This window comes from Simochromis diagramma, unplaced genomic scaffold (assembly GCF_900408965.1).
Source record: "Simochromis diagramma unplaced genomic scaffold, fSimDia1.1 OVJJ01000216.1, whole genome shotgun sequence".
Classification (NCBI taxonomy): domain Eukaryota; kingdom Metazoa; phylum Chordata; class Actinopteri; order Cichliformes; family Cichlidae; genus Simochromis; species Simochromis diagramma.
The window spans coordinates 5,774,602-5,798,907 of NW_024386883.1; the positions used below are offsets into that span (position 1 = coordinate 5,774,602).

The window sequence follows — 24,306 nt, forward strand, 5'->3', positions numbered from 1 at the left end:
CAGATAAAGTGTATTTTAGAATGTGGAGGGAATAAAAAAAATCACATTTTAGCGCATTCACAGATTATTGAATTACTGAGTTACGTTATTTTACCGGGTCCTATATATAAAAAAATATCTGTTTTGTTTTTGTTTTTGTTTTGTTTTTTTGCGCAATGAAAATTCCGGTTTACCTACGCGCCTGTAGCAGATTTGTCCTCTCCGTCTCTCCGTAGCCGAGCAGGAACCAGTCGCGCGGGTTGCTGTGTGAATAACATTTCGCGGGAGATTAGCAAGCGGAGAGTGTGTCTGCTGTCAACACGGACGACTGTAACGTTTTACTGAATCCATAGCAGAATGAGTTTGTGGGTGGACAAATATCGTCCGTCGTCCCTCGGGAAACTGGACTTTCACAAAGAGCAGGCGGCTCAGCTCAAAAACCTGGTAAGAGAAATAAGCTCCTCCATGATGGCTGTTTATTCAGATTGGCGGTAGCGTCGTAAATAATGCTGCATGTGAGCTGGCATGATCGACAAGTTTAGCTTTGCAAGACAATTGTGGGGGGATTTACTGAGCTGGTTAAGAGGTTTTTGTGTACAGCATGTAAAACAACCCCGTTCATGCTATCGTGGACGTTACTAGCTATGTGCAACTTGTTCCACTTTGACACTATAATGGAGCCAGAACCTCACAGTGTTGACCAAAAGGGAAAATAGATCCCTATATCTGATGGAGCAAATGGCATTTTAATAAGGCTTCACATCCGCTTAAAGATGATCTCATCCTCTCACACTTTCTGTATACACATCACACACCATCCTTTCCTAGACAGAGTATTGTGCACACACAACTTGTGTTTTTGAAGTGCTTGTTCACATATGTTCATCGTTTAGGAGGTACTATTCATACTTTTTGTGTTTCTTATTCCATTCATGTGAATGCTTGAAAATGGTGTTTTTAAACATACAGTTTTGGTGAGAAAATGTAATCCACTGACGTCTTGGTCATGAGTGTAATGGTAATATTGAGCTTCTAATCATTCCATCCATCCATCCATCTATCCATCCAAACTATTGTTCTTCCAAGTTGGAATGATTGCATGGTGCATATCTTTTATGACTTTAAAAATAATTGGTTGCACAAGTTTGAATTTATTTTAGATTTTCTCTCATCTCTGAAGAGTTCATTTAAATTGGTTGATTTCTAGCATGGACCCGGCTTTTAAGCATAGTCCACAAAAGGGTTGAGTTTAGCCAGGAGCTTTTAGTAGTTTAGCCAGCTTTTCCAAACCAGCTTTGGTTTATTTTTAGGATGATTGTCCTGTTACAGCACCCAATTTTATCCAAGTTTCAACCATCTAGATTTTGGATGTAGTCCCCCTTCTCCATTATTCCATCCACTCTGTGCAGTGTACCGCTACCACTGGCACATCTTCAATTACTGACTTCTTTGGCGTTTTCCATTGTTCTGAGTATTGGTCAGTCCAATGAGTGCTGTCAAACAAATCCTTTCTATGCTGGCAAAGAGAAACTACCAGTTGTAGTCAACCGTGATAACTAATGAGAAGTTAATAGGCCTGAAGTTAACCTTCAGCACCATCAATAAAATAAATTTAAACTTGTTCACCCAATTCTTGTTTTTTGGGTTGTTGTCTTGTGTTTTGGTCATTTAAGATGTATACTGCACAACTTTTTTTTTATGCTGGAGAAACAAAATCCCAAAATAACCATGGCATTCATGACCTTGATAATTCATGAGTTGACTTAAACTCCTGAACAAGAACAGCTAAGAAAAAGTAATATAAAAAGGTATATAATATAGTGTAGATAATGAAAAGTAAAGTTTAATAACAGTTGTCACATTTTCTTTGCATGCAGAGCAGTGTTGCTCTCATTGGCAACATAACGCAATGTTGGTAACATTTAAAAGCAAAGATATAATGTCTGATTCTTTAAAAAATAAAAACTTCAAACACAAGGAAAAAAGAAAGAAAAACTACAAATTTTGTGTTAATGTTTCAGGTTCAGGGTGGTGACTTCCCACACTTGTTGGTGTACGGTCCATCAGGTGCAGGCAAGAAGACCCGCATCATGTGTCTGCTGAGGGAGCTCTACGGTCCTGGGGTGGAAAAGCTTCGCATTGAGCACCAGACCATTGTGGTAAGAGGGAAAATAATTAAACAATCACTCTCCCCAAGTGAATAACTTCTGTAAAATACACCTTTCACATGCTGTATTTAGAGTCACATCTCTGATCAATCTTCAACTTTTTAGACTTACAACTTAAAGATTTAGTTGATTTCCCAGTTTGTGGTTTTTGTCTGCAGGCTCCCTCAAAGAAGAAAATTGAGATTAACACCATAGCCAGCAACTATCACTTGGAAGTAAATCCAAGGTGAGGAGATTTTCTTACTTGATAGTTGCACTCCTGTATCTCAGGGAACTGCTTTACTTTTTCCCTCCAGTACATGTGACAACTATAGTTGCTATAAAAGGCCTTTTTGCTTCAGCTTTAATGTTTGTTTATTGTATTTCTGTTCTGTGCTGTACAGTGATGCGGGGAACCAGGACCGCGTGGTGATTCAAGAGCTGATCAAAACTGTGGCACAGTCTCAGCAAATCCAGTCGAGCACACAGAGAGACTTCAAAGGTAGAAGTGTGCTAATTTAGCCTGTAGTCAAATGTATGAAGACTTAACCGTTAAGAGTAAAAATGTAGACTTGCGGGATTATGTTTTATCTGTGAACTCATTTCACCTATTTACCATTTAGCTCTGTGAAGTCACAGCATCTACCTGTCACTTATTTAGCAATTGGCACCTTTATTTTTTTCTTTTTCTCAGTGGTGTTGCTAACAGAGGTGGACAGACTGACGAAGGATGCCCAGCACGCTTTGCGTCGGACGATGGAAAAGTACATGGCCACCTGTAGACTCATCCTCTGCTCCACCTCTACATCCAAAGTCATCGGGCCAATTAGGAGCCGTTGTCTGGCGATTAGAGTTCCTCTGCCGAGCACAGAAGAGGTGAGACGAATTTGGTGTCTTTTGGCGTTCTCTTACTAATCGACATTATTTGGAACTTGTGTTTTTGTTCATTAAGGTAACTTTTTCCCTTTTTCTCTGCTGTATTCTTGTTTTTTAAGGTTTGTAATGTTCTTACGTCCGTCTGTAAAAAGGAGGGTCTCGTCCTCCCACCTGAGCTGGCCAAGCAAATCAGCGAGAAATCTGGTCGCAACCTCCGTAAAGCGCTTTTGATGTGCGAGGCCTGCCGAGTGCAGCAGTAAGTTGTGGCAAAACTTACTATTTTCTTTCTTACGTTAGAATTAAAGCTAAACACATACTTATTTAGCATATCTTATTATTCACAGGTATCCATTCTCAGTGGACCAAGACGTCCCGGAGACAGACTGGGAGGTTTATCTTAGAGAAACGGCTAATGCCATCGTCAGCCAGCAGAGTCCTCAAAGGTACATGTGACAGAGATTTGGTTCTGTTAGAGATCAAACTTGTGGAGATACTTTGATGAAAATTCCCACCCGTGTTTGTTCCAGGTTGTTGGAGGTCCGAGCCAGACTGTATGAGCTCCTGACCCACTGCATCCCTCCTGAGATTATCATGAAGGTATCGTTTACTTCACGTTATCTCCTGTGAAAGTGCAGTTTGTGGTTGTCTTTAATGAAGAGGCTGTAAAAATGTCCTTGTTCATTCCTCTAACAGTGTCTCGTGAAAGAGTTGCTTAATAACTGTGATGGGCAGCTGAAGACGGAGGTGGCTCACATTGCAGCCTACTATGAGCACAGACTACAGCTGGGGAGCAAAGCCATCTACCACCTGGAGGCGTTCACTGCCAAGTTCATGGCCATCTACAAGAAGTTCATGGAAGATGGTCTGGATGCGATGATGTTTTGACTTTAAATGGACTTTAAATAGACCGATATTTTTCTGGTCAGGAGTTTAACAGCTGCGTTTCTTTGTTGCCTCCATAACTTTCACTGGACTTGAGACAGGCTTCTGTTCTTTTTAGGCATTGTGGTGATGCTGACACAGTTTACCCCACAATAAGTCTTATAGTTTCTGGCTTTATGTGTAGTTGCCCAAAATCCTCAGCGCTAAACGCTGTTAGTAAACTTTGATCTCTCTGTGTAGTCGTGTAAACTACTAATAGGGGTGGTGTGATGACCACCCCGGGAGGGGGGAAAAAAATTCACATTGTACTGAACAAAACAATAAATTGCTTTGATTACAGATATTCTGATCTGTATGCTGTATGGATGTGACCAAATCTATAATGATTATCATAAACACAGAGCCTTTTTTTTTTTTTTTTTTTTTTTAACCTGAAATCGAGATATTGATGCATGGTACGTATGAGCAAAGGGGGATGTAACGCATCGTATTTCAGGATGAGTCAGCCTGTAGTAAATGGATAACAAGATTGCCCAAACTAGGGTGAATACAATTACAGATGGGTGATACATTCATTCATGTATGCACAACCTCCACACCATTTCCATCGGGCCTCAGTGTGGACTTTGGGTCATTGGAGCACTTTATTTTCTTTTTTCAGCCTCTCTGTTGTAAATTTGTTGCTGTGTTTGGGATCGTTGTCCTATTGCTTGTCCTAATTTCACCAGAATACTTTGGCATACAGAGGAGTTTGTGGCCACTTCACGGTCCTGTGGCTGCAAAACGAGCCCAGATCATCAGCCCTCCACTAGTTGGTATGAGGTGTTTGTGCTGATATGCTAATTGGCTTTTGTTAAAAGTAATGCTGTGCAGCATGACCAACATCTGCATTTTTGTTTTTCCTGTCGAAAGAAAATTGTTCCAGAAGTCTTGTGGTTTGTTCAGATGCATCTTTGCAAACATGAGCTGTGCTGCCATGTTCCTTTTAGAGAGACTTTCTCCTGGCAGTCCTTCCAAAGACGCTGCATGTGTTCAGCCTTTTTTTAATTGTACTGTCATGAACTCTAACATTTAACATGCTAACTGAGGACTATGAGTCTGAGCTGTAGGCCACTCCTGGGAAAACTGTACACGTGTAAACGCACAGCTGAGTGCTCCAGAGTAGCAAACTCAAAATTTCTGCTTTTATAGAGGAGTTACTCTTGCAACCTACTTTATTCCTGTGGAAGTGCACTTAGAGTGTAGTGTGTACTTGGTTTTTCACAGGACTGCATAGACTCCTGTGAAAACTTTCTTTTTCACAGCTGTACGTACTGTATGTAAAGGCAGCTGGAACATGGGCCAACAAGGACGTAATGCAACATGTTTCCAGGGTGAGCCAAAGCACGTGTGCTGCAGGTATGTAATTATATAACTGTGGGCTCTAACCACATTACTTCAGGACACACAAACAGAGATTCACTTGCACTAACAAAAATGGCCAAACTAATGCAAAAAATACAAAAAAGCTGAATTATAGAGCTTAATTTACACTTTTTGTTAAGTGTCCAAATAAATAATTACATGTCTTTTAAAAGCTGACTGTCCTGTAATCTTTCTTGTTAAACTCAAAGTACCTTAGAGGTGGAATGAATGCGGTTTGTGTCCTGCGAATCAAAATTAATTTTGTGACTGTCAGACCTTTGATCCCAAATCTAACATGTCTGCGCAGCTTCATTTGTGATTCTCTTTCAGCCGCTTCTTAGTTCTTGTAGCATTTGCTTAATTTTGTTTATTTACTACTCGTCTTGGAGAAAGAATGTGTCACCCTGGACAGTACCGTTATTTGTGAACTTGTTAATCCTCTGCACTCTCTCCATACAATGAAAACAAATAGACGTATTGGAGACGTAAGATTATCTAAAATAGAGATGTTTTATTAACACCAGCATTACTTAGTGACATATAAAGCCTAAAATGTGAGGCTGATTGCAGCATGTCTTAAATCAGACCTCCTTTAGCATCAAATCCAAACTATTACAGTCTGAACAGACTGCACTGCTGCAAGCACACTTTGGGTCGAAGCAGCTCCTGCCATCAGTAACATTCCTTGTGTCTCTTGGCTGTATAGTAAATAATGAGGCCCAGGGTGATCAGCACCCCTGAACCTACCAGAATCAAGAAGCCCATCACAGGACTCTTGCCCAGGACGTGGCAGCTACGGCAGGGCGGTGCCAAACTGGGACACAGCTGTGGCTCTGCTCCTTGAATCGGGAAGCCGTTATGCTCGATGATGTTGCGATAGTTGGAAAGAGAGGCTTTGACAATGACTTCCTCGTGGACTTGGCCATACAAGCCGAACCCCGGGTCTCTCTGATCGTTCAGGGCATAGGCAAAGTAACCCTTCAGGTTTACACCATCCAGAGTGTATGCTGTGGAGGACAGAGGAGGAAAGGCAGCATGTTAGATATTGAGTCTTCTTTTGGTTGCTTCCTTTAGGGGTCACCACAACAGATCATCTGACTCTATCTCAAACTCTTACAAGCCTCCATAAATCTTCTCTGAGGTCTTTGTCTTTTCCTCTTGAGTGACAGGAGAAAAGAATAAACTTAGTCAATCTCTGACCTAATCCCACCCCCACCTTAAACCTGTCTGTCTCGCTGTCCTCATACATGTCCTTCACCTACCTCACATACTTCTCTGCTGCTCCTGACTTTCTTGTGGAGTACCACAGTTCCTTTCTTGGCACCCTATCCAAGAGAGGAACCTCAGCACCTTAGCTGTACTTTCCCGGTCATCTTTCTCTACCACCCAGTCTTCTGCAACCTCAGATATTCAGTATGAATAAAAGTAAATAAAACATTAATGCCCTATACAGCCAGCAACACATAAATACTACAGTTATTCTATAATTCATTAACTCAAACATATGCAGCTAGATATTGCTCTACATTTGTGCTTCAGGAGCTTAATAAAAACTGCTCTAACCTGTGTATATAAACTACTTTGAAAAAGACCAAATAAGCATAGATGCTGTCGCCGTATTAAGAATAAGTTACCTACAAATGCTCTCCTTACAGCCTGAGATAACAGCTGTCCAACCAAATGAAGTAAAGAAACATTTCTAGCTATAACCTCCAGCCTAGGTTGGCTAAGCAATTGACCTTGACCTTCACTGTTGACGCCCAAGGTCAAATGATCTTGAAAAATAATTTCGACAAACCCTCTTGAGCAATATTTCATATCAAACGGCAAAGTGAGAGCAGTAGAGCGCACTTTTTTATGTCACCTTATGTCACTCCATAAGGTTTTGCAAAATCACACCCTGCATGAATATATCTTAATATATCTTTTAAAAGTTTTTACATCTTATAGAAGCCAAAGATTGTAGCCAGTTCTGCTCCAGTCATAAGGGTAAAGATAATTAAATACACCATTTTAGTATAGAATTCTTCGAGGTCATAGGTCAAATCAGGGTCACAAAAATGAGGAAAAACCCTTAGTTTCCATGGTTATCTCCAAACTTTAAAGCAACATATTAGTGATTGGAGGACATAAGCACTTTCTGTGTTTGAGCTCTTTAAGACATTATTTTTCAGTACAACATTCATATTACCAATGCTGACATCAGCAGAAAACAAAGTTTAAGTATAGCTCTTTCTCTTCGGGTGGAGCTGCGCTGTCTGAGTGCTCTTGTTATTTCCTGTACTTTGGCAAAAGTCAAAGTGCATGTGAAAATATCTCTCCCATCGCTTTTCTTAAAAAAATTACTAATAATAAACTTAATGTGGCTCCAGCAACACTACAAGATATCATCCTTTGGTGTAACACAGTAAGCTTTACAAGGGCAGGGACCTGACTCAAAACTTCAGCGTGGACTGTGCGTGCATCTCTGTTGATATTTGTGTTTGCAGGTACCGGGGTCCAAGTCAGCTGACTGACCTGGGATCAGTGACCTAAATAGCTGTCTAATAATTAAACTGCATTGAGGCCACAGAGGGGAGAAGACTTTCTCTACAGGATTGTACACAAGTTGCATGACATTAATCCACAAAAAAGTCTCACCTTTAAGTGCCTCGTTGATATAGTTGTACAGGTAGTAAACTCTCAGGCTGTCCTTGAAGCGGGCCGGATCTTCCTGGACCCCGTTAGCCATCACGTAGACGGGCACGTCGCTGTAGTGCTCTTTCACCTTACAGAGCAAAAAAAAAACAGAGCCTCTTATCCTGCTATTACACTGAAACAACATCTGACCTGAAAGTTTTCATCCACTCAGTATAAAAACACATAACTGCAAAGGGAAACAGATGGTTGCACACCACAACCATCACAACAGTCTTACCCAGTTGAGGGCTTTCCTCAGTCCCCAGGGCACGACAGGTCTTGGGGACATGATCCACGTGGTGTCAATCATGTGTTGGACCTCAAGCATTGCTGTGTAGGTGTATCTGTAGATGTAGAAAATAAGAGTGACTAAACAACTTCCTATTAGTTAATAAATAAGTTCTGATGAGCCTGGATAGTGTTGAAGTCATATTAAAACAGAGTGGAGTGTCCAGAGGAGTGAGGTCGTACGAGTCTTCCTTGGCGTGAGTCACAAGCTTGGTACTGAAGTGGCTGATGGCAAAGAAGTCATACGTCCCTTTAACCAGCTGTCTGTCGTCCTTCTTGAAAACTGGCAGTCTGTGGAAGCACATAAAATATAACTAAAATTTAACTGCGTACACTTAATATTACACACAAGGCTTTAAAACTGTACCACACTGTGAATGAAGGATTTGTACTCGAGTGAGTTCAGCTGCCGCAGCCAGCTCCTCATCCCCACAGGATAGTCCCCACTGCCAAAGATTGGCTCTGCGAACCAGCCGACGCAGAAGTCTAAAACCCTTTTAGCCGGCTCCACGTCTTTTCGGCTGAATGAAAATGCCGGCTCCACCCAGTCCATATGCAAAGCCAGAGACACCTGATATTACACAAAGCATGCCAAGTTCAGGTGAGCATCTGAGACTATTTCTTTCTCCTGGTGTCCACACCAGGGGCGGATCTAGAAGGGTGGCATGGGGTGGCAAGTGCCACCCTAAAATGATCCCTTGCCACCCCAAGTGCCACCCCAGTTTTACATATGACAGTGTTGTTTATGAAAACAAGATAGCATTAACAGTTTGAGCGTAGTTACAGTCAACAGTGAATATAAATGCTAAAACTGAATATATTGGATAGTGTCCCGTCCCCCCCACCACCATTAATAAATGGTTCAGCCCATAGTAGGACCTGCTTTTTTCTTGTTTTTAGTAGCAAGCGATGCTTATGATTGTGCCAGAGCACATTTTGAACAACACCATGGGAATTTTGGCTTTTACACAGGTGGTTGGATGTTGCACTCTGGAAATGGAAGGAAGGTGAGTGTTATTAACCCTCTGTGGTCCACGGACACGCTGCACCTCCAAATCACATGACTATTTTAAACTTTTTTTTACTGGCACACGTCATTTGTGGGGCATCTTATTGCGAAACCTGATTGTTCTCTCATTTTAGTTTTAGTAATATTTTTAAATGGTTGTAGAAAATGAAAAAAAAAAAAAACAAACCCGGCAGGTGTATTGGCTGCATTTTTAGATAAATAGCTGTACATTTTGTAAACATATACAGAATTTATATTTTCAATTCAAGTTATAAAAATGTACTCAACATGTCTGTGGGGGTTTTTTACAGTAAAAAAAATACTACTAGGATTTTAAGTTCTTTGTGTGATTTCAGATCAGTAATAGTACTATTAATAGTAATAGTAGTACTAATGCAGTATGTCAGTGAAAAAAATAACTAAATTCAGTTGAGCTGAAAAGATACCAAACAAGGCAAGGGGGAAAAAATAAAATGAAACAATCTGAGGGTGAAAGGTAAACTCAAAAGGAGTCAAAAATGGCCGGTTGTATTTCAGACCTCAGTGGGTTAATCCAACAAATCATGAAAAATTAGGTTTAAATTTTTGTTCATCACAGTGCAGATTTCTGAAATTTTGTGTAATTTAAGCATGTAACTATGTGATTGTTTTCTAACAAAAAACAGTGTGAAACTTAAGTTAGACTTGTTTTTGTAAACGAACCGCCCCATGTTGTGTAGCTTTCTGGATTTTATACTTATTGGGCTACATATTTATTTATTATACACGCTATACAGTACATAACATCAAAACTCACATGTTTTATGTAACTAAAGTGTGTTATTATGTGGGCTACAGACAATAATTAAGTTATAGACTATATTTATATGAAAAACGTGTATGCTTACTGAATCATTCTAACCATATGTAACCACCTGCATATGTGAAGGCTTTGATTTTGCCACCCCATTTGATTTCTTTGCCACCCTCATGCCACCCTAAGAAAATTTCTCTAGATCCGCCCCTGGTCCACACAGAACCAGCACTTCACTGACCTTTCCTCCCTGTGCATATCTGAACTCGCGGTCGTAAGCATGCCAGGCCAGCGCGTGAGCCCGCAGCATCTCATGGCCCTCCGGGTAGCTCACCATCTCATCGTTTGGTTCGTTCAGGGTGATCCATATCTTCACATAGGCCCCTAGCTCTCTGTAGCAAAGCCTGGCATAGTCTGCAAAGGCCTCTGGAGTCTTACTGTTACAAGGGAAAACAATATCTACATTAAGAAACTGAAATGGAAGTAATCTTGCTGCTCTGATATATCTAATAAAAAATAAGTATACACACAGTATAAGTATATACTGTGGCTCAAGACTTTTGCACAGTGACAACATTCAGGCACTTACATGTGATTTCAAAAAATAATAATGGTGGATATCATTCTACTTTAAAAACAACGTCAGATGTCACTAATGGAGTTAAAAATGCCAGCACATCAGACTTTCAAATATTGGGATTGCTGGTTTTAGTATCTCTTTATTACAGGAAGAGAAAACACGGAGCAGTCAGCGATCACGCAGGTGAAAACATGGACACACTGTTCCTGGAAACATCGCCGCATGTTTGCTTTTATATCACACCACTCTGCCCATTACTGTAAGCTGTGATAAACCATGATTAAGGTGTATTTGTTCTGTATTCGGAGCAAATTTTCAAGCTCAAACGGTGTTTATATAAGCGCTCTATCTGACCTGTTCAGCCACCTGTTGGCAGTATCCAGCGGGGCCGGCAGGCTGCTGCGCTGGCGGGTGTGGTGCCAAAGAGTGACCACAGGTGTGACATTAGCCTGGAGCAGCTGACGTGAGAAACAGCGATAGTACCCCAGCAGGGTGGTGTTAGGATGAGCCACATCCCCTGTAGGCACCAGAGCTGACCAGTTGAGGGAGAAGTGGAAGTGGTTTACTCCAATCTGCCTGATTTCTTCCACCTAGGGAGGAAAAGGAGGAGGGATACACACTGAAACTAAGAAACCTCCCTCAAACCTTTACAAGCTGTAACCCAAAAAAGAGCCAAAACAGGTGGCAGGTGGGTAAAATGGCCAACCTGCTGGCGGATGGTGGCGTAATCGGCACAGTGTGGGGTTCGATGTAGAGGCGGCGCGCTGAAGCCCTCCAGCTTCAGCAGCTCTCCGTTGTTGGAGATGTTCCAGAGGTAAACGTTTGGGTCTGCAAACTGGGTGGGCGTGGTCTCCACCTGTGCGAATAACGATGCAAAACGATCAAAGCAGTTTTGCAGGATGACTCTGTGGGTTCATGTGGTTTATGATTAAGAGAGGGTTGATTACTGTCCCTGTTTCTAAGTTGGACTTTCACCATAAAAAACGCAGGCTGGAAGTAATGTAATCCACACGATGCAAGTTCGATCAGGGCAAGAGAAATACTTTCAAATAAGATATTATAATCACTGCATAAATCTTCCAATCGTCCATCAGAGCCGTCATGTTAAATATGTTAGACATCAGCCCCACAGATGGTAGAATGATAAACAGGTCCATTGTCAGCTCTATTCTGAGTCCCTGAATCAAAGCTGAGACAGTTAAGTTAATATTTTCTTGAGTTGACATCTCCAAGGAAGCATGTAACATGGTAGACGAATGTACCTGTATTAACTCAGCTCCATATTATTGTGTGAAGTTGCACTGGGTTGGGAGTGGTTGTGTGTGTGTCACATTTTTGGTGAGCCAATGGCTGTAATGGGGTTGGACTAATTAGAGGCAGGTGTACTTGATTGCACTGATACACTGGTCTACTTATAGCCCACACTACAAACACTGCTGTGTCATTTTGTCTCTCTCTGCAGGTGTGTAATGTAATGAAATCTGATATGTTTGGGATGGATGGGTTTTGCACTGTGAGTTATATAGTGAGTGTTTCATTTTGTCTCTCTGTGCAGGCCAGGGCCTATTATATGCCACAGCCTAAAGGCAGCGGAGTTGCAGAGGTTGTAGTGACCACTGGCTATCTACTTGCAGGGTGGTGCTAACCCCTGTTGAAGTCAATACGTGGAGTGCAACAGGCATTGTGGCATAGCTGGCTCTGGCCTTGGGACTGTGTGTTTTTACTTGATTCGCAAATGGGACACTGGACTGTTTTTATCTTTTGATTATCGTGTCAATAAATTATCTTTTAGAATTTTATTGACTGTCATCTTTCTGCCCACGGCTGAGACGGTTGGTCAGACCTGGAATCTTTTTTGGGTGTGTTACAAACATTCTAATCGCCTTTCATTCATTATCCGACCTCTGGCCCGCCATGACTTCCACATCCATCTGCAAAACCCCCTGCAGTGCCTACACACCATCTCCTCCCGCGCTCAGTTTACATGCACAAACACTCACACGCACCTGGATTGAGTTGGCTGACACACCCCAGGCGAAATCACAGGGGAAGGATCCTTGTACTGGTCTGTTCTCAGGAAGTTCTGGGAAACCGTTGCTCTGGATGACGTTTCTGTAGGAATGATGACAGCGGCACAAACTTTCTTCCTTTATTGTGTCTCTTTACTGTGTTTGTAAGACATAATTGTGATTTTTTTTTTTTTATATATATAAAAAGAGAAGAGTCCTTAACTGAACCAAGATGAAACAGTTACTGCAGATATGTTGTGCTGTCTAACCTTCTCTACATCTTCTCCATCAATGATCTCAAAGTAAACATCCCATTTCTTGGTACTGGTGCTTACTGATCATTAAATCTCTTCTTAATCCAGCTTCAACAACTCTTTCCCACTACATGAAGGTAGTGGAAAGGAGTTGTTGGTGTGGCTCATCAGCTTTATCGCTCTTCTGTGCTGCTGTACAGCATTTTATTATCATAGTAACTTATTCTGCTGTTGGAGGAATTCAGCAGATACCTGCACAAACTGTGCACCCTAAAATGATAAGAACTGAACACATGCCTGTAAAAGGTGGCAGATGTCTTTGGCTCCCTCTTCATGTCAGGAGTGTTGAAGTCCACATAGTAAAGCCCCCGTCGTATCCCGTATTCCCTGTGCCACTCAAAGCCGTCTATCAGAGACCAGGCGGTGTATCCAATCACGTTCACTCCATCTATGACGATTGCTGGATTACAAACACAACAGCGCAGATGACCCATATTTAGTTTCAGTGTGAAGATATCGGGTTGCCATTGTTTTTATGACCACTTATGGTGATATGAGAATGTCAATGCACGACACTGGACTTACACTTTAGCGCCTCGGCGATGAACCTTTTGAGGTAGTACATGTGTTTTGGGTCTTTTGTCTTGGTGTTGCCGAGGACGTACCTGCATGGAAACCAAGACGTTCAACAGAGACATGAGGTGGCATCAAAGAGGTGCTGTGCAATCAGCAGAGCGTCTATACTTACCAACCACTCTGCACCACAAAGATGGGGGGGTTGTCATACTCCGTGTTGACCCAGTAGAGCAGCATCCTCAGGTCCAGATCCTCCTGCTGCCCAAACTTGAGGCTGTCGTTGATCAGATGGAAGCTCAGCGCCGCTCCGTGAGAGAGGGCAAAAAAGTCAGCTGTTCCTTTCACCTGTTCACTTTCTTCCGGCGTGAAGGAGGGCAGACGTGAGCCCAGCCTTGACTTCATGCAGGGAGGGTAGTCCCCATCTATGAACAGTGGCCGGGCGAACCAACCCAGGACGTGGTCCAGGGAGCACTGACATTCTCTCAGGCTTTCCAGGCGAGTGCGGCTGGGCTTGATCCAGTGAGAGGCCAGCGCCATGGACAGTTTGCCATGGTGTCGTGGACGGTAGTGGCGGTCGTAGAGATGCCAAGCAGCTGCGTGAGCCTGGAGGAGGGAGAAGGACAGAAAAAGAGGGGAGATGGGTGGATGGGATGTAGGCATAAATGCTGGGAAGGATGACACAAAACAAATATAACATTAATAATATTAAATATTATAAGGCCTTGAGATTTATTATTTTCACAGCAGCCCAGAAACAAATACATTATTACTCATGAGAGCAGCTCGATCAAATATTCGTTCCTACACAATCAGGTTATCCACGATGATGGAGTTTATAGATTAACAGTTTAAAAGAAAAAAACTTGTCATTGCTCCACCAGCTTCGTCTTCATGTAAGTCATACATTTCAAGCATCTTGAAACGTTCTACACTCCAGTAAACAAGACCATAAAAAAAGATATACATAATTTTTAAGAGAGTCCAAATCCAAATAAGCATGGCGAGCCAAAGCTACGAGCTTCGCTGTCAGCAGGTCGGTAAAGATCCTCAGGCAGAAAATGATAAGGAGTTACTCATGGTGCTGAGAAAAATTAAGAAAACAATCAACATAGTAAGATGTTTGTTTCTGTGAGGTTATTGTCTGCAATAGCTTTTGCTTATTTGTGAACTAACGTGTAGTCAGCAGGATTTACAAAGACGTTATATATAAAATAATAACATGTTTTGCAAGTATCTTTACGACTCTGTGTGATTGTACCTGCAATATAATAAATCAAGTCCTTTATGACCATTTAAATTTCTTTATAATACTGTGATGTTATATTGTTGTTGCAATTTCTTGGCTAGATCTTGCTTTAAAAAGACTTTTGTAACCCTTTAAAGACTAAACTGGGAAATAATGGCATACATGAGTTTTAATTTGTATCAAATTTGCTACATCTAGCTTTTTTTTTCTTTTTTTCTTTAAAATGCATTTCCCATTAACAGAAGTGTTCTTTATGCCCCAAACTGACAGGTTGGATGGAAACAAGTCATTTACAATAAATACTACAGGCAATCTTAGTTTAAGTGTTATAATTTTTTTAGATTTGTTGGCCTCTGTCAAAAATATCTCCCCTGAATGATATCAAGTGAATTTGAGAAAGAACATTCCCTTCACAAGGCATAAGCGCCAGTCAGTTTTTGGTAAAGTGACTGTTATATCACTTTATATCATCCTAAAATGTCTCATTGGCATTAAAAATGTCCTTTTTATGGGAGAGCTGGCCCAGAGAGCAGAAAATGTAACATAAAGATACTTTAAGTATTGGATTGGCTACAGAGTCAAATGAATACTTACAAAACAGGTAATTTCTTTATTTTAGAAATAACCCCTTCAAATCCTCTTCACTAAAGTTGTTTTAATAATGTAAGCACATATTTTAGATATTTTAAAAAACACACATACACACAGGAACAACATAGAATCACCTTGAGCAGGTTGTGTCCAACCCGGAATGGAAGATCAGGGTCGGTCTTTATCCCGGGAGCCACCACTCCGGTGCCATATCCGTGTCTCGCCACCACAAAGGGGTTATCGATGGTGATCCAGTACTTTACGTCATCCCCGAAAGCCTGGAAACAGAAATCGGCGTAGTCTTTGAAAATTCCCACGAGCTCCGGGTTGCTCCATCCGCCGAGGGTCTGCTGCAGGTGGTCTGGCAGGTCCCAGTGGTAGAGCGTGACCACCGGCTCCACGCGGATCTCCTTCAGCTTCTTAATGAGCGTCCGGTAGTAGTTGGTGCCGATTTCGTTGTAACTGCCACGGGTACCGTTGGGAAAAATCCTGGACCAGGACAGGGAAAATCTGTAGTGGCTGACCCCGAGCTGTTTAATGGCTCGGATGTCAGCGTTGATGTTGTGGTAGCTGTCGCTGCCCACGTCTCCGGTGATCATTCGGGTGCCGCCGCGCGTAAAAGTGTCCCAAATGGAGAGCCCCTTCCCGTCCTTTTCGAATGCGCCCTCCACCTGGTACGCGGCCGTGCCCACCGCCCATATGAAGTCCTTGGGGAAGGTGTCATAGAGGAAAGCCTTGTCTGCCGGATAGGGCAGCTTATTGAAGCGACCCCAGGTTTTCAAGCCAGCGTTAGGCTTTGCGGTCACGGGGGTGAAGAAGCCAAGAAATGTCACGAAGGTGAGCAAAGCCTTCATGGTGGCCGTCAATACTGGCTTTGGATGTCCAGTTTTGTCCCTTAAAGGGGCTCTTATTTAATCATGCTTGGAGCTTTTCAGTCACTAAACACGGGACTGTGGAGCGCAGTCAGCCAGCTGTGAACCCACCACACGCCGCCTCTCCAAATCTATCAATTATTAGCCAAAGCACCTGACGCAACGAGCTCTCCAGGCACAACATGATGTTAAGAGCCCCAAATGGCCAATCCTTTGCTTAACCACATTAGTTTTAACAACAACTGATGGGACATGGATACATTAAATATGCTTGTTTTGTCTGTTCAAGCAAGGCCGCAGTTTGGCTTTTTTTTTCTTTTCTTCTTTTAGTCTAGATGTGATAAAGTATTCACAGCACAGGAAAGGAGAGTGACCCAGGTGTAACACCCCTAATATAATCCCAGTAACGGTCCTATTATTATGCATCCTCAGCTGGCACATAATTTCATAACTGTATTCCGGTGTCACACATCAAGCGCAATAAAAGCTCATCGACATTTCTCACCGGATCCGGTTCACTCAGGACCCCACACAGAAAGAGAGGGGGGTGAAGAGGAGATGTATGCAAACAGCAGACTGAGTGTACCCTGCAGCACATCACTTCCTTATCTTCCTGCTCTCAGCTGGGTTGCTTGGAAACTCAGGCCTCTCTTGCTGTCGGCTATTTTGGTCCATATAGCTGCTGCATAAATATGTGAAGAGACATGAGTCTGTTGGTGCTGCTGGCAGCTTCCAGCCTGACACTCCAAATCTAACCTGACCTCGTTAACCTACACCAGACTCTGTATACAGTTCTAATGCCACAATCACATTTCAATGCAGATAGTTTAAATAATATAAAGGCAGCAAACAAATATGTCCAAAAGTATTTCTAATCATACTTGTTTTCTTTAGAAAGAATGTATTATTTATTATTCCTGTTTGCACACAATAAGAGCTTTATTTCGTTTTATTGAGCCATGGCACAAACCACCACTGTGCAATGATGTGCTTTATATTATGTAATCCTCACAGCTTGTAAAATAAGATAAAATTGAGGGTATCTTTGGACCTTGGTCTGTAGTCTTAATAATTCTGTCCTCATCTTTACAAATGTAAACAAATATGAAAAGAAGTCATAAACCATATCTCGTAAGGAAATGTATAACTTGATCAAAGAAAGGCTCTATAAAGATGGTATGAGAAGAGTTTGTATGGGGACAGTTTGTCTCATGTTGACTGTCCTGACACGCGAGTGTTCAAACAACCGTCTGGACCAGTTAATCAAAATTTTAACAAGTGACAGATTTAGTTTGTGATACCGTTTGGAAAAGCTCAGAGTTCACCTGCTGAAATCCAGATTAGTGACATCAACTGAAGCCGGATCCATACTGTGAGAATGATTTTCAGTTTCAGCTTTTTCCTTCTTTGCTTCCTTCCAACCCTCAATTGTTCATCCAGCTAAGGTCATGCGGAGGCTGGTGCATACTCGAACTGAGACTGGGCCAGTGAGGTCTTTACAGAATAAAGCAACCATTATCCTCATTACTGGTTAATCTAATGGGAGGTAAGAAATGCGTGCACACCTTTAACAAACTGTTTTCCTCATTCAGCTCTGTGCATTTGAACAGGGACGTTGGAGATGAGCGTGTAGTCGCTGCTCGTCGGTGCAGCTCAGCTCAGCGAGGGACAGAAGTGCATGCTCTTGTCATTTATTGAATTTGCCTTGAAAGGCAGGTGGTTTATCTAATGCAGGGAAACAGACTCAGCCGGCAGTCGAACAGTATGTGATTAAGGCCTGGCACGGACCATAACCCGAAGGCAGATTGTGGTGTGTGGGTGTTTTTCCACTGAGCTGGGCTACGCTGCAAAAGTTCAAAACTCAAGTACATGTGCATAAGCAACGAGGAGCACAGCTTGCCTCATAAACAACACAGGAAAAGGAGCAACATTGGACGCTTAGCAGCCTCAGAGTGCACAAACACTGGACTGGACAGCGTGAGTGTGCTTTGACTCTCTGCAAATAAATAATTTTAATACACAGACAATCCACATCTGATGCTGCTTGATATCCACTCTGACAGCAGTTTAAAGTGCAATCTTCATGTTGGGTTAAAATTTAGTTAAGAAGGACACTGACTTATCTGTTTGCATCTCCTTAAAAACTTGAAATCTGCTGATGTCAGTCCGTGGATCCTGAAACCAGCCGTGTTACAAATCCTTAGCAGACCCTACCTGCACATGTCTGAGTGTGCAAGGCATTAATACATAAACTACACAGTTTTGTTTTAAAGCATCACCTCACAAGGTGTTTACTGTAAGATGCATTAGATTACTGTGCTCAAAGAAATGAAGAGAAGATTTTATACAAACATCAAATCTCAACAAACAAAATCATCAACCCTTTGAGGGCTGGATTCATAATCTACATAAATCAGAATTACTAGCTGAAATTGCTCATCCAGCTTGCATTATGCTGTGGCTCAGTTGTGTATGTGGCTGCATTGCAAACCCTGATTCTGATGAGACAGCAGATGGTGTCCCGGGGGACACCCCCCCCCCCCCCCTCCCCTCCAGACCTGGATCCCAGCACCAGTGAGCCTTATTTGGTGACGTCAGTCACTGATTCATAACATCCCAGAGGTTCTTAATTGGATTCAAGTCTGGGAAACGTGTGTCAGTCAGTGGCTTCACTGTCTACATCATCCAGGAATTGAGTAAACTCTGGCAACATGGGCTGGACAGTGTCTTTCACCAGCAGAAGGTCTGACGCTGGGTCTGAGGACATCATCCCAGCGCCTATGAACAGTCACAGCAGTCTGTGTGACCCTCCCAGGAAATCCCTCATCCTCCCCAGTGCAGACATCCTGGATAATGTTTCAGGGGGTGAAACGTTTCATGTGCTCAGTGTGAGCCTGCTCTCCTCTGTGAAGGGGACGGGTCCAGTTCTGGTGTCTTCGAGCGAATGCCAGCTGAGCTTTGAGGAGAGGTCCGACTAAAACATGCGAGGCCCTCTGACTGAGTGTGTTTGTGACAGCGTGCTCAGATATATGCACGACTAACCTGCTGGAGCTCATGATGTAGAGTTTATGAGACTTTCTCCAGCTCTGTCCAGTTCTCCTTGTGTAAGCGCTCATCTTCTAGTATCTCCTCCACACTGTGCTGGGAGGCATAACATATGGATGTGTGATCCTGAAAGATCTGGACTACCTGTGCACCCTGAATGTGCAGCAGGTACTCATAACAAGGACACTAACAAAAAAGCAAGACTGGAGAAAAATCAGTCAAGAAGGATCCAGAGAAAGCAGTGATCTGTGGAACCACCTGTAAAAACCATTTTTCTTTTGAGGGTTTTCACCTGCTGTCAATTTCATTTGGATCAAAGCAGATGAAGTAGACTTCTGCTCCCTGACTGGACTGATTAAAATCCCTGAAGTTTAACTGACTACTTGTTATACTGTGATAATCGAATATTCCCTTTTAATTTTTTTTTTTTTTTTTTTTGAGCAGTGGAGTTTTAAGCAGAGAAGTCAAGAATTCCAGTTTATAAAATCAGATTTGCTCACAGCTGCTAATTCACGCTGGAAGACTCATCCGTGACACATATTACTGGCTGAGGTAGGAGATTGTTGGTGATCTTTGCGTCAGACTCCACATTTCTCCCCCACAGCACTTTCTCCCAAGCCTTCTCTAAACTGTTTATATGCTCACTGACAAACTTGAGTTGGACCTGTAAATACGCCCTCTTAAACAGAGGGACTTTGCAACATTTCAATCCATTATAGCGTAACATGTTACCAGTGGTGTTCTTGGTGGTTGTGGTCTCAACTGCCTTCAGATCATTAAGCTTGTAGTTTGGGGTGACCCACCACATTTCCTATAAACATCCTCCTGAGGTGAGGCCTTGCATTGGACCGCCAGACTGAGGGCGGCTGATAGCCATTTCATACTTCTTTCATTTCCAAAGAATCACACCAACAGTCACCAAGCTTCGTGATGATGGTCTTCTAGTCTATCTCAGTCTTGTCCCTGAAGTCCTTTGACAGCCATTTGTCCTTCCCCATGATGTGGGAGAGGTTGGAAGATATAGTTGCTGTGAACAGGTGTGATTTATACACATACGCTGAGATCAGGAGTATCTGTGGACTGATTGGGACACAGACATCTGTGGGAGCCAGAATTCGGGCTCGGTTGCAGAGGATCAAATAGTTATTTCACTATTCTAAATTATTTCATCGAGTTATTTCACTTGATTTAGAATTTTTGTGTTTTTTCTCAATTTACGGTTGATATGCTGTCGCCCGAACAACTAGACTGTTCATTTCTTTGAGAAAACTGACAAATATGTCATTTCCCTCACTGTATGCACAACTGGCATTTAGAACACGACGTCCATGAGCACAGGGAACAGCTGGTAAATTTGTCAATACTTCTTAAATTTTAGGATTTTAAAACCCTTCTACAACCACCTGGCTAACACCGAGGAGCGCCCCCCCCCCACTTTGCCATAAAAGCTCCAGCCCAGTACCTTTGGGGCTGTCTTGTGGTGTCATGCAGTCATTCTTCACCAACGGTTTTAAAGTTCTGGTTAAACAGTGCAGTTGTTTGTGAAGTCTACTGACATTAAATGTGTTTACATAACTGTTTTGATTACAACTGGATATTATACAAGCCCTTTAAAAAAACGGCTCGACCTTTTCAAACATTCTTAATAGCTAAAATACCTCTATTCACGACACCCTCTGGCATCAGAGCTAATCATACCGATAAAGCACAAACCACATCAAAGTAAAAGAAAGAGAAAATGAACATGTCAGGTTTTTATAGAGAATTATATTGATACAATGGAGGGTCTGACTGGGTGGATGTGAAGCCAAGTTAATCAGCAGTGACAAAAAAACCAAAACAAAACCAAGAAACTAGCAACACAGCTGCTCATGACTTCCTTCTATCAGCAAGTACAAACCTAAAAATGAGACGCACACTACAATCGTTTCCAGAAGCAACTCTACAGTCGGACAGTTCTGACACTTTCTTTTTCAATATATGGTTTTAAAAAAAGTTTTTAATATACAGAGCTGTAAACAAAAGAGCATGTTTTATTTCTTTGTTTAAAAGTAAATTCACACAATTAACATTACATAAAAAAAAAAAAGAAAAAAAAGAAAAGAAAAAAAAAAAAGGTAATGGTTAATCTCTTTCAGTTTTTAAAAGTTGACACGGAGGGAGGTTTGATAAGCAACGCCGCTTTTTGGGAGCACTTTTAATAACATGAGTGGGCAAAGGCTTTACAGCATCCTCCCAGTCAGCGTCAAACACAACAACAGAACATGAAACAGACATAAGAGACTATTTACAAGAGCGATCTATTTTTTTTTCCTTTGTTTTTCCTCGTTAAAATCATTTCTACTTAATGTGGCTTAACGTCATCACAATGCAGCACAAAGCAACAACCCACAGCTGACGATGCGGATGTATTGATGTAGTGTGCACGTGGAATATGCAAGTGTGTAAAGTCGGTGTAACAGTAGGAGCGTCGGCTTATGAAAAGTTTTAAAAAGTTCAATGTCCATTTATTTTGTTTCGTTCTTGCGTCATTCCTCCGTGACTCTCGAGGAGACGTGCCGTCTTCTTTTGTCCTCTGTTTTTGTTTTAAAGTTTTTTTTAGCTCATCTTCTTCGCCCAGCTGCCTTCTTGCGACCCTGAAATGGAAAAGGATGAAAACTGAACAAATAACCAAGCATATAAACTCCTTTAAAATACTTGAGTTGTTTTAAAAGACACTAAAATGGATGTGACAACACTTGACCCAGTACCTTCGGTGTTGGCTCATCCTCCTCTTCCTCCACTTCTTCCTCCTCCTCCTCTTCATCTTCTTCCTCAGACTCATCCTTAGTGGCAGCTGCCTTCCATCGGCCCCCGCGCCTGTATCCGCGGACAGAACAGGAACAGCTTAGCGTGCACATATTACATTTTGTGCCCTTGGAGGAGCAGTCGCAGTCGCAGTCGCTGATGTGCATTTTTGCAAAAGTGAATCTTACGTTGGCTTCTTGGCCGCCGGCTGAGCCGATTTAGGCGGACGTCCTCTCCTTTTCTGCGGCGTGGACTCTGCCGAGTCAGATCTGTTAAAGGAAGACAAAACAAAACGACTTCCATCAAAAACGAAGCTCGCCGACCGAACTTTGAAGCACATCTCGTGTTTCTGCGTGCGCCGGCTGTTTTCGTACCCCTGTGATCGTCGTGGCGCCCTGGCTTGCCTTCCTCCCCTGGTCTTCACCTCCATGTTTTCACTGCTCCTGTCGTCGTCCTCGTCTTCATCCTCTACTTCCTCCTCACCCCTCTCCTCGTCCTCCTCCTCTTCCTCCTCACCCTCCTCGGGTGGAGGAGCTGCCTTCTTCCGCCCCCTCCTCCCTTTGGCAGGCGTGTCCTGACTGGGCGTAGCAGACTTCGGAGGCCGGCCCCTGCGGCCTTTCTTGGGCGGACTGTTCTGTTCGTCCTCCGGCCGGTTGTCTTCGTCCCACGGGTCCTCAGAGTCAGCCGCTGCGGTGGTGTTGGCAGTTGCCTTCTTACGTCCACGCTTCGGCTTGCTCTCCTGGTCATCGCCGGAGGTTACGCCCCGTTTGCGACCCCGGGGCTTTTCGATATCCTGCACACAAACTCATTGTTCACCATTTCTTTGTTTCACAGTAAAAGAGACTGAAATCCAGTTTTTACAGCAGCACAAAGAAAAGGAAGAAGAAAAATGGTGATGAGAGATAGAGATTTGAGATCTTTGGAGTGGTTTCTCACACGTGACTGGTGAATAGATCTGTAAGCAATAACACACAGAGCCCTTCTGTGACCTTACCGAAGGCTGAAAAATGACATAAGTCGTCTCGATTCCTGAGGTTAACCCTTCTAAAACCCACAAACTCAGTGAGAAACTCATGTGAAATTCATATTTTTGCATAGAAAGATACCATTACTTTTTTCTGTTGTTTGTTTTGAAAGGTAGGATTTCTGAGTCAGATGAAATCATGCATGCGAAGCAATAATGATGGTTTACACAATTTGTACACGTTAATCTAGTCTCGACTTCAATCCAGCTGGTGTTTGCACAGTTGTATCATAAAGCAGAGACACGGGGATTTACGACAGGCAGCACTCTGCCGAATCACGGCAACGCTCCCATCACTACTTTCCATCAGCTTCAGTATAATCTTTTATCACGGTTTTGCTTATTTGCTTTTGTTTTACTTTAAAAACAAACAAACAAACGAAACAAACAAAAACCACCTCACACTAGAAAGAATAACTTACAGAGTAAGTCTGCACAGCCTCTTTGCATTTAGATTACAGTCGTTTCAATTTCAATCAAGGTTGTAACAATAACTACTCCAATACACTTTTTCAACACATATTATTAAACAATACATCCTGTTAAGATCTCATCAGAAATAAAGACGTGATCGCCACATCGACGTTTATCTTCTAAACAATCAGTCTCGCAGCGCCTAAAGGAGATTTACCTTGTCGACACTGTCTGCTCTCTTTAGGCTGATGTCCTCGTTTTCACTGTGATCCATCTCTGTGCTGTCATGCCTGAAAAATAACATCAATCATTACTTGTTACTATTTTAGTCACAAACAAAACAGGGTGCAACAAGTGACACAGTCTCCTGAATTTTCAACATTTGAAAATGATCCATAGACCCTACAATATTAGAATGAAACCCCAACAGTTAGACAAACCCCTATGAGCAAGTGCTTGGCAACAGTGGGAAGGAAAAACTCTCCTTTAACAGGAAAAAGCCTACGGCAGAGCAACTACGTATGGAAACATCCTACGTGCAAACACGGAGTGCCTGGAGCTAATCCGAGTCTTTTACCAGACCAAAATATTGCTGATACGTTACGTTTTCTGAGTGTGGGAGTCTTGCTGTTATATCTCCTACCTGCTTTTGCTGCGCTGCGGAGAGCCCGGGTTGGACGAGGAGTCGTTACTGGTGGTCTCCATACGAGAAGCTTTACTCTGGAGTTGTTTGCCCGCTGATGACAAGGGCTTGTTTACCGCACCCAAAACGTTAGCAGACTTGGGCTTAAATAGGAAGGAGAGGCGGTCAGAGTGGAGCAGTGAGCCGGATGTGTGATCAACAAAACTAG

At 42.5% G+C, this 24,306-nt stretch overlaps 3 protein-coding genes across 3 annotated transcripts in view; 1 reads left to right on the forward strand and 2 right to left on the reverse strand.

Annotated features, from left to right (window-relative positions):
* Positions 1-200: 200 nt before the first annotated feature.
* Positions 201-4,227, forward strand: rfc3 (replication factor C (activator 1) 3). Its single transcript, XM_040033308.1, has 9 exons — positions 201-423; positions 2,001-2,138; positions 2,306-2,373; positions 2,531-2,628; positions 2,821-3,002; positions 3,122-3,258; positions 3,347-3,445; positions 3,530-3,599; positions 3,696-4,227. The coding sequence occupies exons 1-9, from the start codon at positions 337-339 to the stop codon at positions 3,885-3,887; spliced, it is 1,071 nt and encodes a 356-aa protein (XP_039889242.1). The 5' UTR covers positions 201-336; the 3' UTR covers positions 3,888-4,227.
* Positions 4,228-5,460: 1,233 nt separating this feature from the next.
* Positions 5,461-16,313, reverse strand: kl (klotho). The gene is made up of 13 exons (XM_040033306.1): positions 15,448-16,313; positions 13,649-14,079; positions 13,486-13,565; positions 13,198-13,360; positions 12,644-12,749; positions 11,344-11,493; positions 10,992-11,227; positions 10,299-10,494; positions 8,648-8,826; positions 8,439-8,546; positions 8,206-8,311; positions 7,929-8,055; positions 5,461-6,295 (listed from the first exon to the last, which is right to left on the reverse strand). Exons 1-13 carry the CDS (start codon positions 16,165-16,167, stop codon positions 5,961-5,963), a joined length of 2,937 nt encoding a protein of 978 aa, XP_039889240.1. The 5' UTR covers positions 16,168-16,313; the 3' UTR covers positions 5,461-5,960.
* Positions 16,314-20,969: 4,656 nt separating this feature from the next.
* pds5b (PDS5 cohesin associated factor B) overlaps positions 20,970-24,306 on the reverse strand; it is a 30,680-nt gene continuing 27,343 nt past the window's right edge. Inside the window, exons 30-35 of the mRNA XM_040033319.1 lie at positions 24,099-24,241; positions 23,673-23,745; positions 22,392-22,810; positions 22,206-22,286; positions 21,981-22,089; positions 20,970-21,866 (exon numbers count right to left, since the gene is read on the reverse strand). Of these exons, the coding sequence (XP_039889253.1) occupies positions 21,834-21,866; positions 21,981-22,089; positions 22,206-22,286; positions 22,392-22,810; positions 23,673-23,745; positions 24,099-24,241 (858 nt within the window). The 3' untranslated portion in view covers positions 20,970-21,833. The remainder of the gene's footprint in view (positions 21,867-21,980; positions 22,090-22,205; positions 22,287-22,391; positions 22,811-23,672; positions 23,746-24,098; positions 24,242-24,306) is intronic.

Coding starts and splice junctions, on each gene's coding strand:
- kl (XM_040033306.1), bottom strand. CDS start 16,167: ATGAAGGCTTTGCTCACCTTCGTGACATTTCTTGGCTTCTTCACCCCC. Junction 11,494..12,643: donor TGTCAGCCAACTCAATCCAG/GTGCGTGTGAGT, acceptor TTATTCGCACAG/GTGGAGACCACGCCCACCCA. Junction 10,495..10,991: donor GCCAACAGGTGGCTGAACAG/GTCAGATAGAGC, acceptor CCCTTGTAACAG/TAAGACTCCAGAGGCCTTTG.
- rfc3 (XM_040033308.1), top strand. CDS start 337: ATGAGTTTGTGGGTGGACAAATATCGTCCGTCGTCCCTCGGGAAACTG. Junction 424..2,000: donor CGGCTCAGCTCAAAAACCTG/GTAAGAGAAATA, acceptor TTAATGTTTCAG/GTTCAGGGTGGTGACTTCCC. Junction 3,600..3,695: donor CTCCTGAGATTATCATGAAG/GTATCGTTTACT, acceptor TTCCTCTAACAG/TGTCTCGTGAAAGAGTTGCT.